This window comes from Chinchilla lanigera, unplaced genomic scaffold (genome assembly GCF_000276665.1).
Source record: "Chinchilla lanigera isolate Chin_1 unplaced genomic scaffold, ChiLan1.0 scaffold00077, whole genome shotgun sequence".
Lineage (NCBI taxonomy): Eukaryota > Metazoa > Chordata > Mammalia > Rodentia > Chinchillidae > Chinchilla > Chinchilla lanigera.
The window spans coordinates 7,053,220-7,072,552 of NW_004955478.1; the positions used below are offsets into that span (position 1 = coordinate 7,053,220).

Genomic DNA, 19,333 nt, shown 5'->3' on the forward strand with positions numbered 1-19,333 from the left:
AAAGTTCTGCAGGTTATACTAAAAGATGTATACATTATCTTTAACCTGTAGTTTTAAATGTCATTATACATTCTCTGTAAAATAATCTAATGTATTTTTCTCCTGTTCAAACTGAATAGTATTGTCTAGAAAATTTGTTTCAGTATTTCATCTTGTTTAGTTGAAGTTCGCCAACCTGACTAGCAATATTAAGTAATGACGTGCTCTTCGTGACTGGATAAAGTAACATAATGCAGTGAAACGGAAGCCTTCCGGAGCGCCCACCGCTCGCTGTCTGCTCTAAAGTTTACCGCTGAGCAGCACGGTGTTCCTGTCTCTCCAGTATGATTACCCGCATCTCTGCTGTTTTCATTCTAAAACTTGGGATATTTGCAGCAGCCAGAAAAAGTTTATTATTTTCACTTTTCTGTGGTGAACAACTTAGTACTTACAATGAAATAAATGTGATGTAGACACCTGAAAAGTACTGCGTTCATCGGGACATTAAAATCCAGGGTGGATTTATGTAGTCACATTTTCTTTTAAGAAGTAAATATCGGCTCAATGTGCTGGCCCATGTCTGGAATCCCAGCACACAGGAGGCTGAGGCAGGAAGATTGCCATGGCTTTGAGGCCAGCTTGGCCTACATAGTGAGTTCAAGGCCAATCTAACTACATAGCAAAACCCTGTCTCACAAAACAAAACAAAAAGTAAAGGAGGGATACCTTAGAAATGTAGTGCAGTTTCTTACAGTGAGAGAAACTGGGACTGGACTTTATATTTAGAACTCTCTTGGTTTACGTTTTTTCTCCCCGACTTCTTTAGAAACGATTGGAGCAGCAGAAGCCTGCAGTCATTGCCACTTCTACCACAGCCCCAACAAGCAGTGCGCCCAGCACTGTCTCTGCAGCTCAGAAAGTTATGGTGGCCCCCATCAGTGGCTCAGTTACTACTGGAACTAAAATGGTACTAACTACCAAAGTTGGATCTCCAGCAACAGTTACATTCCAGCAAAACAAGAACTTCCATCAGACTTTTGCTACATGGGTTAAGCAAGGCCAGTCAAATTCAGGTACACAGCCGTGATGAAATAAAACATGGCTTCCACTCGGGAAAAAGCGTTTTCAGCCCTTCACCTACTGAAATGAAACTTCTCTTGAGAAAATTGTCTTCCTTCTGCAGCTGATTGACTGACTCAGCTGTAACCGTTGGTTTATTACAGATAATGTTCATAAATTACATTAGAAAAGCTCTTCTCTTACATTATTTCACCTATAACATCTACATAGTTCACTTTGAGTGGAGAGGAGTGTTTTTATTAAAAATACAGAGTTAGCCACATTTCGTGCATTGGTGCCCTTCCTGGAAGTCACTACGTTGCTGGTTATTTTAAATCTAAAGCTTATTAAATGTCTTATACCCCATTAGCCACCAGCACAGCTGCCACATCTGCTACAAGCATTGCCAGCACAGGTCAGACGTTCCAAATTACAGGCAGTCCAGTCCCCATGGCAGGAAAAGTAATTACCAAACTGCCACTTCCTGCAAACAGCAAGATTGTCGCTGTAAATGTGCCGGCAACGCAAGGAGGTAAGGGAAGTGTGAAGAGCTGTAATTCACATTTGCCAGATCATGCTGTTGCCATTATGTCATTTCCTTTTCACTGATTCCGGTCCTCGGATCTCACATTCTATGTAGTCCACTATGAACCTGCCACACGTAGTATCTCAGAAACCAAGCAGCACTTAATGTACTTCCTTAAATGGGACACTTGATAATTATTTCCTCGTCTTTTTTTAAGGTGTTGTTCAAGTGCAGCAGAAAGTCCTGGGTATCATTCCATCGAGTACAGGTGCAAGTCAGCAAACCTTTACTTCATTCCAGCCCAGGACAGCGACAGTCACGATTAGGCCCAATACCTCAGCCTCTGGGACGGCCACCAGCACATCACAAGTAAGAGCTGCGTGCCGGGCTGGGTTTTGAAGTGTGAAGCACATGAGGTTTGAAATGGCCTCCACAAAAATCCATCCAACTAATTTTCCTGTCTTAACTGTGACAAAGTACTGATTTGGTGGGGAAAATCTACTCATCATTTTATGAAGTATTCATCTTTAAAATTTCCTTAATGGCAGGTTAGCATAGTTTAATAATAATTATGTCCTAGGATTTTATAAGGAAAACGTCACATAAACCAATTGGCAGTACTGGGTCATGCAAGGAAACGTGCTGTGCAGCCTAGTTAAGAAGTGGAATAAAAAATACAGGCTGTAATACGCTAACTAGTCTCTTCGCAGCTGATATATGCGGATATGAGATGTACTGGCTGTAGTATTAATTTTCTGGAAAAGGTCTTAAAGTTTTGCAGACATGAAAATGTTCAGACCCTAACTATGAAACTGAAGAAACATGCTCTGTAGACTCCCTTTTAAAACTTGGAAAGAACATTCAGTTCCTCGCCTCATTCTTACCTTCTCTGGGTTGCCTATACAGATTGCAACTTGGAGAAAAAGGGCGCAGCATTGTCCTGTGAGCAGTAGTTACAGAGCAGAGAGTCTTCTCCTCCCCTTTTAGTTTGTAGGCTGTCTTTGGTGCCACTGGCAGAGACTTTCATATGATCCCATTTGAAGTAAAGTTTTTCTCCTCAGAAATCCACCTTTGTTCTGATGCTTAGTGTAACTTAAAATGTGATATCCAAGAGCCTCCATCTTTTTTGTAGATATTTTATCAGTATAGAATGTTTAAAGATCTTATGTTTTAAGTCCATCGTACTTTAATTTTTAAAAACATTTTAATTCATCGTCTTTTGTGTCATTTACAGGTAATCACAGGGCCTCAGCTCCACCCCGGCATGACAGTGATCAGGACGCCCCTCCAGCAGTCAACGCTGGGAAAGGCAATTATTCGGACGCCTGTGATGGTGCAGCCAGGTACCCCTCCATCCAGCATGACCGCTTTTCATTTAAACAGCTAGTCTGGGAAACCTGTGTTACTCCGTATCTGGGCTGTACAAATTAGAAAATGCCGATTTTAATGAATAATTCAAACCATGCTGAATTTCTAATCCACTGCATATTGTATCCATAGATATTATTTTATTCTTGGCGTTGCTACTGAGAGAAAAATAAACTATGTTTATCAAAAATAAAAGAAACTAATACATGGAGTGTATACGTTCAGGCAATTCAAGTAAAGAAAACAAGCAAACGTTTGTATGGCAAAAGACAGTAAAGCAATGAAACAGCTAGGAAATGTGTAAAACAGACAGTGTAAAACAAAATTGCAAAGGAAATACCAGACTTCCGTTTATCACAGTTAATATGAATAGGGTTAAGCTGTCATGTTAAAAGTTGAGGGCTGTGAAGAATAAGTTTTTTTAAAAATTCGTACGTACTCATGAGACACTAAAAATCAAATTGCAGGGATAGCTTTAAAACGTAACCTACAAGGTGGTCAAAGACAATGATATAAAGGCCAAAGAAAGAAAGAAAGAAAGAAAGAAAGAAAGAACAATAATAGCCCTACTGATAATGGGAAGAGTAGAATTCAGTATTTACGAAAAGAAAAAAAAAACAGTTATGGCAGGAATTCCATTTTAAATTTGCTAGAAGCCAGGCATGGTAGTGCTCACCTTTAATCCCTCAAAAGTCCACCTTTGTTCTCATTCAGTATTCACAAAGCTGAGGCAGGAGGATCACTTCGAGCTTGAGGCCAGCCTGGGCAAACTAGTGAGTTTAAGGTCAGCCTGACCCACACAGCAAGACCCTATCTCAAAAAAAGTAATAATATTAATAATTAAAATTTAAATAAATAGGCTTAAAGACAAAGATTTCATTGAAAATGTACAGGATCTTGAGTTCTTATGAATTATTATTAAAGCACCTATAAAACTATTTAAAATCAAGCTGGCATTAAGAAGAGCATAGTAGACTACTGCGTATCAATATTTGTGTCTTCGGGAACGCACATTCGTTGTAAATATTTATGAGCTATATGTAGAAAAATAGTCTTAGAGCCATAGCTAAAACCTTAATAAATTGCAAAGAAGTGGGAATGTGTAATGGCCAGACTTTTAGACTAAAGATAGAAGTCAATATTTTAAGTTACGTAGTACTAATAACCTTTGCTTACTTGGAAATATTTTAAAGAATTAATGTTCTAAGTAACCTTTATATTACAGGAACCTCAATATGTAGTTACAAATTATCAGATAGCAACTTCCAATCATAACACTGAAGCTAAACTCAGAGGTAGACTCAGTTTATTTAACAAGCATTTGAACACCTAGTCTAGGTAGTTTAAATACATTGTTTAATAAAACTACCGAAAATCCACATTGTTTCCTTCTTTTTTTTTTTTTTTTTTTTGGTACCGGGAATTGAACTGAGGACCTTGTGCTTGCCAGGCAGGCACTTGTGCTGCTGAGCTATATCCCTGGCCCCTAAAAATCCATATTCTTAAGTCTATACAGAATTTAGAAAATGTATTTAAAAGTCTTAGGTAAAAAGGAGCAAAAAAAGAGCAAATAATATTAGAAAACAAAAAAAAGACAAAAAACATTCAGCCAATCCAGTCTGCTATAGCAAGACTCTTTGTTTGTTTAAGACAGGGTCCACTATGCAGGTCAGGTGGGCCTTAAACTCACTGGGTAGTCCAGAGGGGTTTCACACTCATGACACTCCTGTATCAGCCTCCAGAGTTCTGGGATTCAGGCATGCACTGCCACGCCTAGCTACAAGTCTAGTCTAGAGGGAGGAGAGAAAAATGGCCATTTCACAGAATTCAGAATGAGAAAGTACAATAAACATACAGGGAGCTTTTTTTTTTTAAAAAACACAAAGAGAATTCTGTATAGGTATCTTTGTGTTAAGACTTGCCAGAATTCTCACTATCCATACTTAGAAACCAAATCTATTTTAATAACAAGGCATAATTAAATCCTGTGCTTATAAATTCAAAGTCTCAGTGATTCATATCCAAGAAAGAGATTTGGAAATTTGCCATAGTATTCCCTCCTAAATAAGGGACCGGGGATATAGCTCAGTGGCACAAACACCTGCCTGGCAAATGCAAGGTCCCGAGTTCGATTCCTGGCACACACAAAAAACCAAAAACAAAACACCTACTAAACAGAATTTCAGTCATCCTGATTTCATGGGGTGAAATTTTTTTTTGTCTTTTTTTTTTTTTTTGAGACAGGCAGTTCAGGCTGGTCTTGAGCTCACTTTGTACCCCACCGGCCTCGAATTTGCAATGATCCTTCTGCCTCAGTCTCCTGAGTGCTGGAATTACAGGCATAGGACACCTCGCCCAGTTTGAAATTGTTTAAAGTGGGTAGGAAACAAATAATTTCCTTATAAAATAGTTCCAGGGCACAGGCAGAAAGACTCATAAAATATTTTCTATTAATTTTGCAGATACAGTACAAGTTTCACCTGAAATATGGCATAATTTTTCCTTTTTCTCACTTTAACACAAAGCAGTCTCCTGTGCTTACGCAGCTTTTGCCTCAGGGTTATTTCACCTAATGCTACAGAGATGATAAAATGCAGTATTTATTCTGTTTTAAAACTTAGGGTTACCAGTTAGTCAGATAACTAAAAGATAACTAATGAAAGAAGAAGATATAATCTATTGCTATTAAATGGTAATATTCTTAGAAAACTGAAGATGTTGGTAAAATTTCATATGAACTATAAACACTGCTAGCTAGCAGCCTAGGTGTACAGAGCCTTTGCTCCTTACCGCCTTCCACAGCTGTCGTTCCGTGGTCTGACGTCTGACTCACACGTGAGTCTGGACCTCCAGGCGCCCGGGCCTGGGGTCGTGCCGCTTTCCTCCTGAAGCCTCACATACAGTGCAGAGATGGGGTGTGTGCAGTGAGCTGCTCAGCTCCCCGCTTGGCCTCCTAGTACCTAAGGTCCTTTAGCCAGTCTACCTTTAAATAACGGGCTCGGCGGGGTGGGGTGGCGGTAGCAGCAGTAGCAGTGGTGGTGGTGGTGGTAGTAGCAGCTACCATATATTGATCATTTACTCTGTGGGAGGGTGTATAAACCTTCATTTAATTTTTATATAAAGTGGGTATTAATATTATCCCCAGCTCATAGATGAAGAAACTAAAACTCAGAATGTTGCATAATTTCTCAAAGTACTAACCCGGGTAGGACTCAGGCTAGATCTGTCTGCTTCCCAGTTCCAGATGTTCGTTTATTCATTGAACAAGTGCATGTCACTACTTGTGTGGCTGACACTGTTCCAGGCCCCTGCAATGGTAGTTGTGAACTAGTCAGACAGAACTACTGCCCTCATGAATCTTACAGCGCAGGGGGAGAGGTAGAGAAAAGCTAGAGAAATTCCTGTATGTATTTAAAAACATATCACTGTGCACAGTGATATGTAAATTTTACATATAACATGTGAACAGTAAATGCCTTGGAAAACGGAGGGGAAGGAGATAGCAGGATTGAAGAGCTCGAGTTTGGAAATGATTTGCAGGGGGTGTTGGATTTTAGAAAGGACGGCCAGGGAAGGGAAAATTTTAAGGCAAGGTCCGAGGCAGTGAGAGCTATGCCACTCCCTGGGGAAAGATTTTCACGCCAAGTCATTGTAGATGCAGAACCCTAGGTGGGAGTGGTCCAGATGCACTGAAGGAAAGTGGGGTGACAGTGAGGAGGACAAGGGCTGGGAGAGGCCAAGGAAAGGTGGGTGTGTCCGAGGTGTCTCCCCACTTCACGGGTCACGCTCACTTAGCTGTCTCCGAGCACCACATGACCTTTCTTAAAAGGGTCTCATTGGAAATTGACAACTTTTAAATTTGCGTTTTAATGCTAATCTAAAAGTAGTTTATACAGATTGGGTTATCTGAGTGACCGTTGTACAATCAGTGAGGACCAGTCCTTTGATCGATGCTTATGATAGCGATGCAACTGTACTAGGTGATCACCTAAATTAAAAACTTTACCTGCATTGTCCTGCAGAACCCAGAGACCCTCAGATTTAAAGCACTTGACCACACTGTGTCATTGGTTCATCTTGAAGGAATGAAAATAACCAAGAAAAATTTAAAAGGAGGCATAATGAGGAAAACCTAGCAGTGCCAGTTTTTAAAGCATATTATGTGAAGTCTGAGGAGCGTGATACCAAAGGAAATTATACAGATAGATACGGGGCCAGGGATATAGCTCAGCGGCATAATCGCTTGCTTGGCAAGCGCAAGGTCCTGAGTTCAATTCCCGGTACCAAAAAAAACAAAAATAAAAAAGTATACAGATAGATACAATTGAAGAGGCATTATAGCCAGGCGTGGTGGTGCACGCCTGTAATCCCAGCATTTGAAAGGTTGAGGTAGGAGGATTGCCGTGAGTTTGAGGCCAGCCCATGCTACATAGTGAATTAAAGCCAGCCTGAAATACATAGCGAGACGCTATTTAAAAAAAGAAAGCATTATATATGAGAATTTGTTGTGTGACAAAGGTGTCATTTTGAATAACAAGTCATGGTAGAATAATTGGTTTATAGTTTGGGAATTTAAAACTTGGCTTATACTGGGGGGTATAATGACTCACAACATGGAGTACATGATAATCTAGAACATACTTTTAAGTATACATCTGATGAGAGAACGCAAGAATACAGGAGAGGGCCAGGGATACAGCCCAGCAGCACAAGCGCCTGCCTGGCAAGCGCAAGGTCCTGAGTTCGATTCCCAGCACCAAAAACAAGTAAACAAAAAGCATACAGGAGCGCTTTATAAGCAATAATTAAAGCCCGCCCTCCCCCAAAAAAGACTGATCTATTTGGTCACATAAAAAATATTTAGAGATTTAGAAGTAAATAAAATTTTAAAAAAACATTATTTGAAAATGCATACTGGGGTTGGGCGAATAGCTCCGTGTTTGAGCGCTTGCCTGGCACGTGCACGCCCTGAGGGGAAGAGCAAAGAAGTAAAAGTGCACAGCGGCAGAGTGTGGGGAGGGAATTCAGAGTGCAGAAATGAAGCACATGCGCTGGGACCATTCTAAATCCTCACTTTCCGTTACAAAGGAGGAAGTCCAGGCGCTGATGCCGTGAGATCATTTCTGCTTGCTGGGCTGTTGTGGGGTCAGTGAGGTAGGCCCTCAGAGTTAGTGCGAGTGTGAATGGGACTGTTACGTTTCTACTCTGAACTCACTAGTATTTTGTGACAGCCGCTCTAAGGAGATCATTAGAAGCACATAAAAATTTACAAGCAGTGATTTCACCCTACAGTATTTTAATGAAGAAAAAGTATTTTGAATGTGAAAACAGCCTCGGTTTCATCCATGTGGAGCGATATGAGATGCCACTTAGCCGTTAAAGATCCGCATGGAGAGAGCTGCATTCACGGAAGGAAGACGGGCCCTACTTACCAGCTAGTAATGAGTCTGTGCGGGTCAGATTAGCCACCATATCGTTATTCCTACTAATGGGGAGAAAACTCCCCATTGCTTCTGGTTCCGGCAGGTGAAAGGAGAACGGGAGACGTTAGAGAACTGCAGAGCCACCTCACTGACATCTCTCACTTAGCAGACGTTTGCTGACCGATGGCCGTGAACGCAGCCTTCGAGTACTTGCCCCAGCATGCGGGTACAGGGGTGCTTCCCTCGGGCTTCTCCACACTCCCTGTCACAGGATTAGAGAGAAGTTTGTTTGTAAATGAAGTTGGCCCAGGGTGATGAGAATACTTCATATTTTGGTAAAATTCCAGTAAATTTATTATATACCTAATTATTGCCCCATCTTTACTGTATTTCTAAGAAAAGACAACCACACAAAAGGCATGTTCGTGTATTCTCTTTTGTCTTTCCTGTCATCATTTTGGATTCGGGTTTGTAGGAAGAGTATTATTTTTTCACTGTGCTACAGTCAGCAGGAAGAGCTGGCTCATGGCTGTCAGCAGGCCTAACGGAAACAGACTCACTGTCACCCGGGCAGGCCCTTTGGGTCCATGTCTTTGAACACTGGAAAGAATACATTCATCCGAGGTGTTGAGTTATTGTAATTCAGGGTCCTGCCAGGGCGCATGGGCATTCAGGGCGTTCTGCTGTTCGTCCAGGTGCTCCTCAACAAGTGGTGACACAGATCATCCGAGGCCAGCCCGTCTCCACTGCAGTTTCTTCCTCAAGCACCACTCCCTCCACGCCTGGGCAGAAAGGCTTAACTTCAGGAACATCCACTCCAAATCCGCCGTCTTCAGCGCCTCAGCCACCTCGCCCCCAGCAGGGACAGGTGAAGCTAACCATGGCTCAGCTCACACAGTTAACGCAGGGCCACGTAAGTAGTATGACTTCATTTTAACTTTATCCTCTTTTTTTTGTCTTTTTGAGACAGGGTCTTGCTGTGTAGTTCAGGCTGGCCTTGAGCTCACTTTGTAGCCCAGGCTGGTCTCGAACTCGCAACGATCCTCCTGCCTCAACCTCCAGAGTGCTGGGATTACAGGCATATGCCACCACACCCGGCCTGAGTTCATTTTAACTTTAGAGGCCACCTTACTTATTTTTGCTGTAAGTTTTAAAATGTACTTATTTGGGAACCTTAAGATTTTGTTTGTGTGTTTGTTTTGGGTGGGTTTTGTGTGTGTGTGTGCTGCAGAGGAGCTTGCTGGGCCTCGTGCATGGTAGAGAAGCTCTGTACCACTGAATTACATCTCCTGCCCCTATTTTGATAAGTTTAAAAAGGTACTTATTTACCAGCTGTGGTAGCAAATAGCTGTAATGTCACACTCTGGGAAGCTGAGGCAGGAGGATTGTGACTTCCAGCCCAGCCTGGGCAATTTAGCAAGACCCTGTCTCAAAAAATAAGAAAGGGCCAGGAATGTACCCAGGCACAAAGGCTCTAGGTTCAATTTCCAGAATCAAAAAGAAAAAAGTGTACTTATTTTAGAAAATGGCTGCTTCTTGGAATCAAACAAGAGTACTTCTTATGGGCAAGATAATGTGAGTCCCAACTAGAGAGTCCTTGGATGGGTTACACCAGTGAAATACATAATCCTTTCAGGCACCCAGATTTTATTAGTTGTCCGATTTCCATGAGAAAAATAAAATTTGAGTACATTAGGCTGCTTCCTTGCACAATGCAGTTTTTTTTTATCAAGTCTTCCACTGTTGAGCGATAAATGCAGTTTCCATCAAAATCTTTTTCATGTGTGGAACTTCACAAGCTGATTTTTAAATTATGTTTTAGATAAAACTTTACATAAAAGTTGAAAGGATCGAGAATAGCTATTAAAGAACAGGAGGATTTGCTCCTGTGTGCGATGAATACCCTGCTGTGGGGCTGCTGGGGTGCCGCACTAACGCGCTCAGCGGGGAGCCGAGGCAGAGGTGCACGGGCAGGCCGACGGGCGTGCAGAACGGCCTCCGCTCGTGGCAGCTCTGCTGCCTGACAGGGCGGCCCTGGAGACCACCGAGGAAAGGGTGAACTTCAGGAAGGACACTGGGCCAACTGAATGTAAAGGAGAAGTGGTGAAACTGAGCCCTTGCCACATTCTGTAGATTAACTCAGCTCTAGGAGGACAGCTATCATGCTTTCAGAGGTAAGATAGGGTGTCTTCATAGTTTTCTTTAAATAGAAAACACTAACCACAAAGGGAAGGATTTGTAAATTCCCCTTAATTAACAAAAACCTTCACACCAGGTATAGTGGCACACGCCCATTATCCCCAGTACTCAGGAAATTGGGGCAGGAGGATCACAAGTTTGCGTCTACCCAAACGAGACACAGTCTCCAAATTTTTTTTTAAGGGCTGGAGATGGAGCTCAATGATAGAACACTTGCCTAGCACATGTGAGGCCCTGGTTCAATCCCTACCACTGCCAAAAAATAACAACAGCAATAAAAACATCTACCTGTGAGATGAGTCTAAAATCTCCAGCAAAACCAAGAATAAGCAAATAGGAGGAGCAGAATGAACTATAATATACAACTGATAGGAATATAACTCGGCGACCCATTTTGAAAACCTTGTGGGTATGACCTAGTACAGCTGAAGGTGTGCACGCCTCAGGCCCCAGTAGTTCTCCTTCTAGATACAGCCACAGAGAAATGCTTACTCCTGAGCACCCAGATAATGTTGGTACAAATACTCACAGCAGCGTAAGTCAAACTTTCAGAACCGCCTCAATGTCCATCCACAGTCGGGTAAGTAAACTGTGGTGTAGTCTCACGGTAGTAAGTAATCATAGACTTTGCACACAGCTGTACAAAAACTCCACAGGGAATTCTCACAAACAAAACAATGAACTGTAACCCGGGTGTGGTTGTAGTCCCAGCACTTGGTTGGCTGAGACAGGAAGATCACTGCAAGTTCAAGGCCAGCCTCAGCTACATAGTGAGTTAAGGCCATTTTGAACTACGTAGTGAGATCCTGTCTCAAAAAACAAAATAAAAAATACCGAGCTGAAGACACATATAACACACACACACACACACACACACACACACACACAAACATACATACATTCCATTTGTACAAAATGCAGAAACAGGCAAAACTAAGCTGTGCTGCACAAAGCTGCATCAGTTTACCTGGGAGTGTGGGGCCGGGTGTGAGACTCCGTGTCCCTTACACTGTGCTCTTTGTAAATGGGCTCCTGCAGCCGGGACTCTCAGCGGCCCTATAGAGATGCAGAGCCCCGTGAAAATGCAGCGTTGTCGTGGGAGTGCACACGGTGCGCACCTCTGGGGAGCGGAGGGAAGCGAGGCCAGGGTGCGTTGCAGAGTGTTTCAGAAAACTAGAAGTAAGAAAGTTGGAGAGACTCACGAGTATGTGGGGCTCAGGACGGGGACTGCACGACGTCAGTTTTCACCGCCGGCTGTTGGAGGGTTGTTTCTCTTTTGCTTTTTAGTTCTCTACACAGGTCCCGGCAGTCAAGCTTACTAGTTAATAGTGCGCGGAGTCAGGGAAGTTAGTCTGTAGCCAATGGCCTGCTTTCACACTTGGTCTTTTACTATAAACTACCCATACAGCAGATCACCCCGTCTGCTGGCTGGACACTCATTACTACTGAGCTCTCAGTGACAGAAAACTCTCTCCCAGTATCTGTGAAGAGAAAATGTAACTCCAAACACTATTAGGAAGTTGCTTTATGGTAGAGAAATGCATTCCAAAAACCTATGTGGGAGAAAGCAGACAAGAAAGTAGCACTTTTCTTTATCACCCAATTTGATCCCACGCATGTTGGAATCAGTCTCATTGGCGTTGCTGTTTGGGAGATCTGTCGGCTGAAAGTCGCTCTGGCTGTTGGCCCTTCCTCTGAAGGGACTCAGCCTTTGTCACCTGAGTTTCTTTTTTTCTTGCCCTGCTGGGAATCAAACCCACATGCCAGTCAGATACTCTGACACTAAGCTAAAACACTCAGCCCTCTCACTTGAGTTTCTTAGGTGGGAATAAAATTATAATAATACTTGTTATTTCACTGGGTCTCAAGTTATTATTATAAAATTATAATAATACTCTGTTATTTCACTGGGTCTCAAGTCCATCCACTGTGAGCATTAAATGAGGCAATATATATGAAGGTGATTTTTAAAATACAAAATAATACGAATTTAAGGCAGTTTAAAATCAGAATTTAGCTGGGTGTGGTGGCGCACGCCTGTAATCCTAGCACTCGGGAGGCTGAGGCAGGAGGATCGATATGAGTTCGAGACCAGCCTGGGCTACAAAGTGAGCTCAAGGCCAGCCTGAACTGCATAGAGAGACCTTGTCTCACAAAAGACAATTAAAAGAAAAAAAAGCAGAATTTGGTGGAAACTACAGTCACTCACTTCAGTGCTCTTACATATATATTGAGACTTCTGGATCTGGAAGTATGGCGCTGCTTGTAGAGAGATACAGCGCACAAACTCCATTTATTGCACAGCTCTGGAAAGCACGGCCACGTGTGCATTGTGTGTGAACGATGGCCGCGTCTGTCACCTGAGGCAGAGTTTTCAAACAAAAGCTTTCGGGGACCGAGATACCACTGGGCCTCTCCGCCTGTGTGGGGAACTTGAGCTGGAGCTCGGGGTCATTTGTGCCTTTTCGCACTGAACGGCAGGATCCTCTTATTCTAGGTTACCTACATTCCTTTTATGTCAGCCCGCGGAGAGATGGAGATATGTGTGTACAGATTTTTTTCTTTCTGTTAATCTTTATGCCATACGAATGATTCAGCTGAAATGTTTTACAGGTTGTTGCTTTGGATACTACATGTGCATGTTTTATCCACAGGGTGGCAATCAGGGTTTGACAGTAGTAATTCAAGGACAAGGTCAAACTACTGGACAGTTGCAGCTGATACCTCAGGGGGTGACCGTACTCCCCGGGCCAGGGCAGCAGCTCATGCAGGCTGCAATGCCGAATGGTACTGTCCAGCGATTTCTCTTCACCCCGCTGGCAACTACAGCCACGGCCGCCAGCAGCACCACCACGACCGTCTCCACCACGGCAGCAGGTAGGCCCTGGAGTCGGTTGAAGGACGGACGTCACTGCCACTCCTTGCTGGGGACGGGAGGACCAGTGCTTCCTGCAGGAGGCTGCGCCTCAGCCCTTGAGCTCGACCGTTGGCAGAGCCAACCTCACAGCGTCTCGGTGTTTTCATGCCTTGTTTCTGCAGCGCCCTTGTCTCCGCTCCTTCCCGTGCGTGTGCGTGCGCACAGTGTGTGTAAAGATGGGGTGCAGTAAAGGCTGTCATGGTAACTGCTGATGCTTCCCAAGCCTGGTAGGCACGGATGGAGCTACGAGGATAATCTCAGGGCCGGCAGATACGTCCAGCCCAGAGCCTGCAGTTGAGCGCTGCAGGTCCAGAGCGATCTGTTAGCCGCTGGCTGCAGTGCAGTTACGGTTGAGTGCCGGCGCGGCTCATTTTCAGTGTGCTTTGCTGTAGAGGCCAGCCCTCCGGAGAGGTAGAGATGGACACAGAGGGCGGCCAAGGAGCAGGCTCCAGCTCCCTCATTCCTTAGAGTTCCAGCGTGAGCGTGCCTAAGTAAAGCATTTCAAAAGTTTAAATCTCTACTGAAATACAGAATTCTCAGCTTTAGGGAAGTGTCCTTCAGATTCCGCTTGAAGCACAGGCTGTGTTCCAGAATAATAAGAGTTGATTTGTCTTTCCTTTCCACAGGATCAGGGGAACAGAAACAGAGTAAATTGTCGCCCCAGACACAGGTGCAACCAGCCAAACCCCCGCCACCAGATCAGCCACCAAGTGTGAGTCCTGCAGAAGCCCAGCCACAAACTGCTCAGCCTCCAGCGCAGCCCCAGCCCCAGCCCCAGCCCCAGCCCCACTCCCCAGCTCCGCCTGAAGCTCAGACTCAGCCGGAAGTTCAGACCCACACAGCTGTTCCGCCCCTCGTCCCTTCCGAAGCACAGCCAACCCAAGCACAGTCATCCAACAGACCCCAGGTTGCAGCACAGTGTCAGCCTCAGAGTAATGTCCAAGGACAGTCTCCTGTGCGAGTCCAGAGCCCACCACAGCCTCGGATACGTCCGTCGACTCCATCCCAAGTGTCTCCCGGACAGCAGCCCCAGGTTCAGACTACAGCCTCACAACCGCTTCCAATTCAGCCACATACATCTCTCCAGATCCCTTCCCAAGGCCAGCCACAGCCACAACCCCAGGTACAGTCTTCAACTCAAACTCTTTCATCAGGACAAACGTTAAATCAAGTTACTGTTTCCGCCCCACCTTGTCCTCAGCTACAAATACAGCAGCCGCAGCCCCAAGTCATTGCTGTGCCTCAGCTGCAACAAGTCCAGGTTCTCTCTCAGATCCAGCCGCAGGTTGTGGCTCAGATACAGGCTCAGCAAGGTGTTGTGCCCCAGCAAATCAGACTGCAGTTACCTGTTCAAATTCAGCAAAGCAGTGCTGTGCAGACTCACCAGATTCAGAATGTGGTTACAGTGCAGGCAGCCAGTGTGCAAGAGCAGTTGCAAAGGGTTCAGCAACTCAGGGATCAGCAGCAAAAGAAGAAGCAGCAACAGATAGAAATTAAGCGTGAACACACCCTCCAAGCTTCTAACCAAAGGGAAATCATTCAGAAACAGGTAAAGTCATGAAGTCAAAGCAGCATGTTCAGTAGCTTGAATTATTGTGCTGTGCGATAGACTTAGTGCTTGGTTGTATTAGGTTTCCTGAATGAGTCACAGTTGTTGATGTTTAAATTCAGAAGCAGCCCTGGATGGACCAGAAACACTGAACACCTCCAATGGTTTGAAACTCTTCTCTTGATATATAGAGTCAAGTGCTTGTTAGAAACGGTGTAGCTGGACGTGGTGGCGCATGCCTGTAATCCCGGCACGCGGAGGCTGGGGCAGGGGGATCGCCATGAGGTCTAGGCTAGCCTGGGGTACATAGTGAGTTTGAGGCCAGCCGGAAGTACAAAGTGAGACCGTGTCTCAAAAAACAAACAATAACCAAAAGGAAAAAGAAGAAAAGAAACGATCTATATTTTGGGAGAACCAAGATGGGAAGAATGGAGTTTGGAGTTTAAGTATCACTAATGCAAAACTTGAACGTGTAACAAAGTCCTAAAGCCACTTCAGGCTGTAGCACTTCATTTGAAGTTACTTGCTGTTCCTTAGTTTGCGTGTAGACTAAGGCTAAGCAGATTGCAGGCAGACTAAATTCATTTGCATTTCCAGCCACATTTTTATAAAAGTGTTTAAAATATATATTCTTCTTAGCTTAAATAAAAAGTGCCATTATGCAGGGACTTTTGCAGTGCTACTTAAGTGAAGTAAGGTAATTTAGATGAGTTAGAATCACTGTACTAAAACAGACACCATAGTACAACCTATGGCGTTACTGGAGAATACTTCCTTTTTATCAGCAGCGTGCTCTGCTCAGCACGAGGCAGGAGCTTGAGTGTGGGTTTCAAGTGTTACCAAGTCAGGAGACTCCCTTGTCTCCCCTGATCTGTAGCCTTATTAAAACTCCTCTCTCCCCAGCCACATGTAATCATTTTGATGATTACATGGGTCATGTGTGTGATTTTAAAGATGTAAGGTAACATCCCTGTAAAATTTAATACGTTACGCGTCCACGTGCACTGTCACCTAGCTTTCAGCACTCTGTGATCTGTACAATGAGGTATTCTGGTACCTTCCTTCCTAATCTTCGCAAAGGAGGGGTGGGAAAGCAAGTCTTTAAAATTAATGCCTGAGAAGAGAGCATAACATAAAAACAGCCTTTGGAGCATGATAGTTGAGTGGAAATTCTGGCTGAATTACTCACTACTTAATCTCAGACCAGTTGGTTAATTTCTTTCTCTCATTGTTTATCACATTACATCTGTGGTCCAGTGTTGTCATGAGAAATAGGTGAAATGTCGTCGAGTACCTAAGGCGGTGCCGAGAGCGTGGTAAGCACCCAGGCACACTTGGCAGCTGCTAATGTAATTTCATTTGTTTCAATAATGTAAAAATCTTACCATACCTTTGGAAAACGTGTGCTCTGACTTCTGCTACTATTTTCTGTGTACTAACTGTAGTTGTAAAATGTGCGCTTTTGGATTTGTTCTGTTCTAAAGGTGGTGATGAAGCATAATGCTGTAATAGAACATTTAAAACAGAAAAAGACCTTGACTCCCACTGAAAGAGAAGAGAATCAAAGGTAGGGAGAAACATAGGGCCTTGCTGTGTGTTGGTCCCTTTTCTCTAGCCTGCCACGCACGAGAGTTGTAAGTTTGTGTATTTTTATCTCGGTAGAAGTTTGCTAAGTAAACTGGGGCACAAGTAGCTCCTGACGGGTTCCGTTACTGTTTGCAGCCTGAGTCACAGAAAGCTTGCGTGGCGCCCGTAGGGACCTAGACGCCTCGTGTAACCCTTTCAGAGTGAAACGTCCAGCATTACATAGGTTGTATATTTTTCTCTAGAATGATTGTATGTAACCAGGTGATGAAGTATATTTTGGATAAGATAGATAAAGAAGAAAAACAGGCGGCGAAAAAACGGAAGCGTGAAGAGAGCGTGGAACAGAAGCGGAGCAAGCAGAATGCTACCAAGCTCTCTGCGCTGCTTTTCAAACACAAGGAGCAGCTCAAAGCCGAGATCCTGAGAAAGAGAGCGCTCCTGGACAAAGAGCTGCAGATCGAGGCGCAGGTGAGCGTGCGCCCGGTCCGTGCCGGGGTTTTCTGTCTTGCCTCGAACATTTGGGTAAGCCTAAAATTTCAGCCTTTGCCCCCCAGAATTTACAGTTCTGTACATGTAGTACATTGACTAAAAAGCAAGTCTTTTGAAACAAGATAGAGCTTTTCTAAGTGTGTATTTTTAGGTATTTTGAGAATGTGTTTTTGTGTATTCTCTGGCCATTCTGAGGTTAATCCCTTCATCAAAATGTTTACTACTTTTTGTTTGGATACCTTTTATGATCTGTGCCAAAGGTTGTCTGGAACTGTGTTTTATATAAGAAGACAAGAAATCTGCAAAGTATAAGAAATAAAGTGTGCCCATTTAAATTTACCCCCTAACTTGTAACTGATTCTGTAGGGCAGCATTACAGATCTTTTACTTTCTTTGGAAATTATTTAAAAAGTGAAAGGAAGAGCCGGGCGTGGTGGCACACACCTGTAATCCCAGCACTGGGGAGGCTGAGGCAGGAGGGTCATTGCTCGTTCAAGGCCAGCCTGGGCTACAAAGTGAGCTCAAGGCCAGCCCGAACTGCATGGAGATTGGAACTCGTATTTCTCAGTAGGAGCTCTTTAGCCTTGGGTGCTCTCGGTGATATAAACAGCCCTGTGTGGCACTCGTGCCATAGGTTCATCGCTGCTGCTGTGGGAAGTCCCAGTGCCAGCCCAGCTGGGTGGAAGACATGGGGTCTCCACAGAATGGACTTCCACTTTCCAAGATAGTGTGAAATACTGTTTGGCTTTAAATTCTTCAGGAAGGGCCGGGGTATAGCTCAGCGGCACAGCGCCTGCCTGGCAAGCGCAAGGTCCTGAGTTCAATTCCTGGTACCTAAACTAAATTAATTAATTAATTAATTGGTCCTTGGGAAAAATTCTCAATGATAAACGCTCAGACAGAAAATGTAGGCTGTAGAATAGTACATGTCGTGTGGTGTGTCCATTCAGTTCATTCAACAAATATTTATTTGGCATTTAAGCCTCATCACACTGTCCCTGCTCCCCAGTCTGCACAAAATAGGGGAACCTGTGGCTTCAACCTTTATATATAAATAAACTGGTTGTGTGCATTGAAGAATTTTCAGATGAGCTCTTTAATGATAAAATAATAAGTAAGAGAATGCGAAGCTGGGCCCGTTGGTACACGCCTGGAGTCTCAGCACCGGGGAGGCTGAGTACAGCAAGACGAGCTCAGGGCTGAATTCTGCCTGGGACCGAATGCGGCGGTGCAGCTCAGGGCAAGGACTGGTTCACTCCCCAGTACTACACCCAAAACAAGTAACTCCACCACAACATCTTCCATAGTCTATCTTTCTTAGGTAATTTTAGACCATGTTTTGTTATTTTTATGTAAGTATTCATATTAAAGACATTTTATATAGAAAGAGAATCTCATGAGGATGAAAATTTTTAAATTAAGAAAGAAAATATGTAGTGCATGCCTGTAATCCCAGCACTTAGGAGGCTGAGGCAGGAGGATTACGAGTTCAAGGCCAGCCTGGGCTATATAGTGAGTCCAGGTCGGCCTGAACTACAGAGGGAGACCTTGTCTCAAAAAAAAAAAATAAATAAAATGGTAGCCTGTAATCCCCACACTGAGGAGCCTGAGGCAGGAGGGTTGTCCTGAGTTCAAAGCCAGCCTGGAAGACATACTTAAAGGTCAGTCTGAACTACATAACAGAACCCTGTCTCAAAAAAAAAGAAATTGCAAATGAACAGTAGGACAGGGGCTGTCACTCTGTGTGAAGGCCCTGGGTTCAGGTCCTGTTACCACCACCACTGTCCCAATTCCTGGTCATGATTTTACTGTATAAGATACGTGATTGATTCTTTAGCTGCCTCATCTTACAATTTTTCTGCTTGTGTTTCTTTTTGAGTAGGGTTTATTTTTATAGCCGTTAGGTGTTTATAGAAAAATGGGTGCAGAAGGTGCAGTGTTCTCACCCACTTCCTCCCCACAGTTTCCCCTGTTGTTACTGCGGCACTTTTTAAATCGATGAACCAGTATTGATGACTTGTTATCACCCAGGGTCCTCGATTACGTTCCGCTTCACTCTGTGTTCTAATGTAAACTTTCCAAGGCCGCAACCCGCCAGTGCCGTACCTACAGGATAGTTACACCGCCCTCGAAACAGCGCCCCACCTGCTGTGTCCTCCTCCTCCACCATGAGCTTGTTCTTGATAAAATAATTCCGTGTTCACTTTTTCTTTCTTTCTTTCTTTCCTTCTTTCTTT

The 19,333-nt window shown here is 43.9% G+C and overlaps 1 protein-coding gene across 11 annotated transcripts in view; it reads left to right on the plus strand.

Annotated features, from left to right (window-relative positions):
- The window catches only part of Bptf (bromodomain PHD finger transcription factor), a gene marked incomplete at its 5' end in the record, with an annotated part of 97,936 nt that overhangs the window by 62,404 nt on the left and 16,199 nt on the right, over positions 1-19,333 (plus strand). For 9 of the 11 annotated variants that reach the window (XM_013503185.1, XM_013503188.1, XM_013503186.1 and 6 more), the window contains 8 exon segments: positions 806-1,052; positions 1,782-1,933; positions 2,799-2,907; positions 9,051-9,268; positions 13,209-13,431; positions 14,098-15,020; positions 16,505-16,587; positions 16,850-17,075. In XM_013503185.1, the coding sequence (XP_013358639.1) occupies positions 806-1,052; positions 1,782-1,933; positions 2,799-2,907; positions 9,051-9,268; positions 13,209-13,431; positions 14,098-15,020; positions 16,505-16,587; positions 16,850-17,075 (2,181 nt within the window). 11 annotated transcript variants of the gene reach the window in all.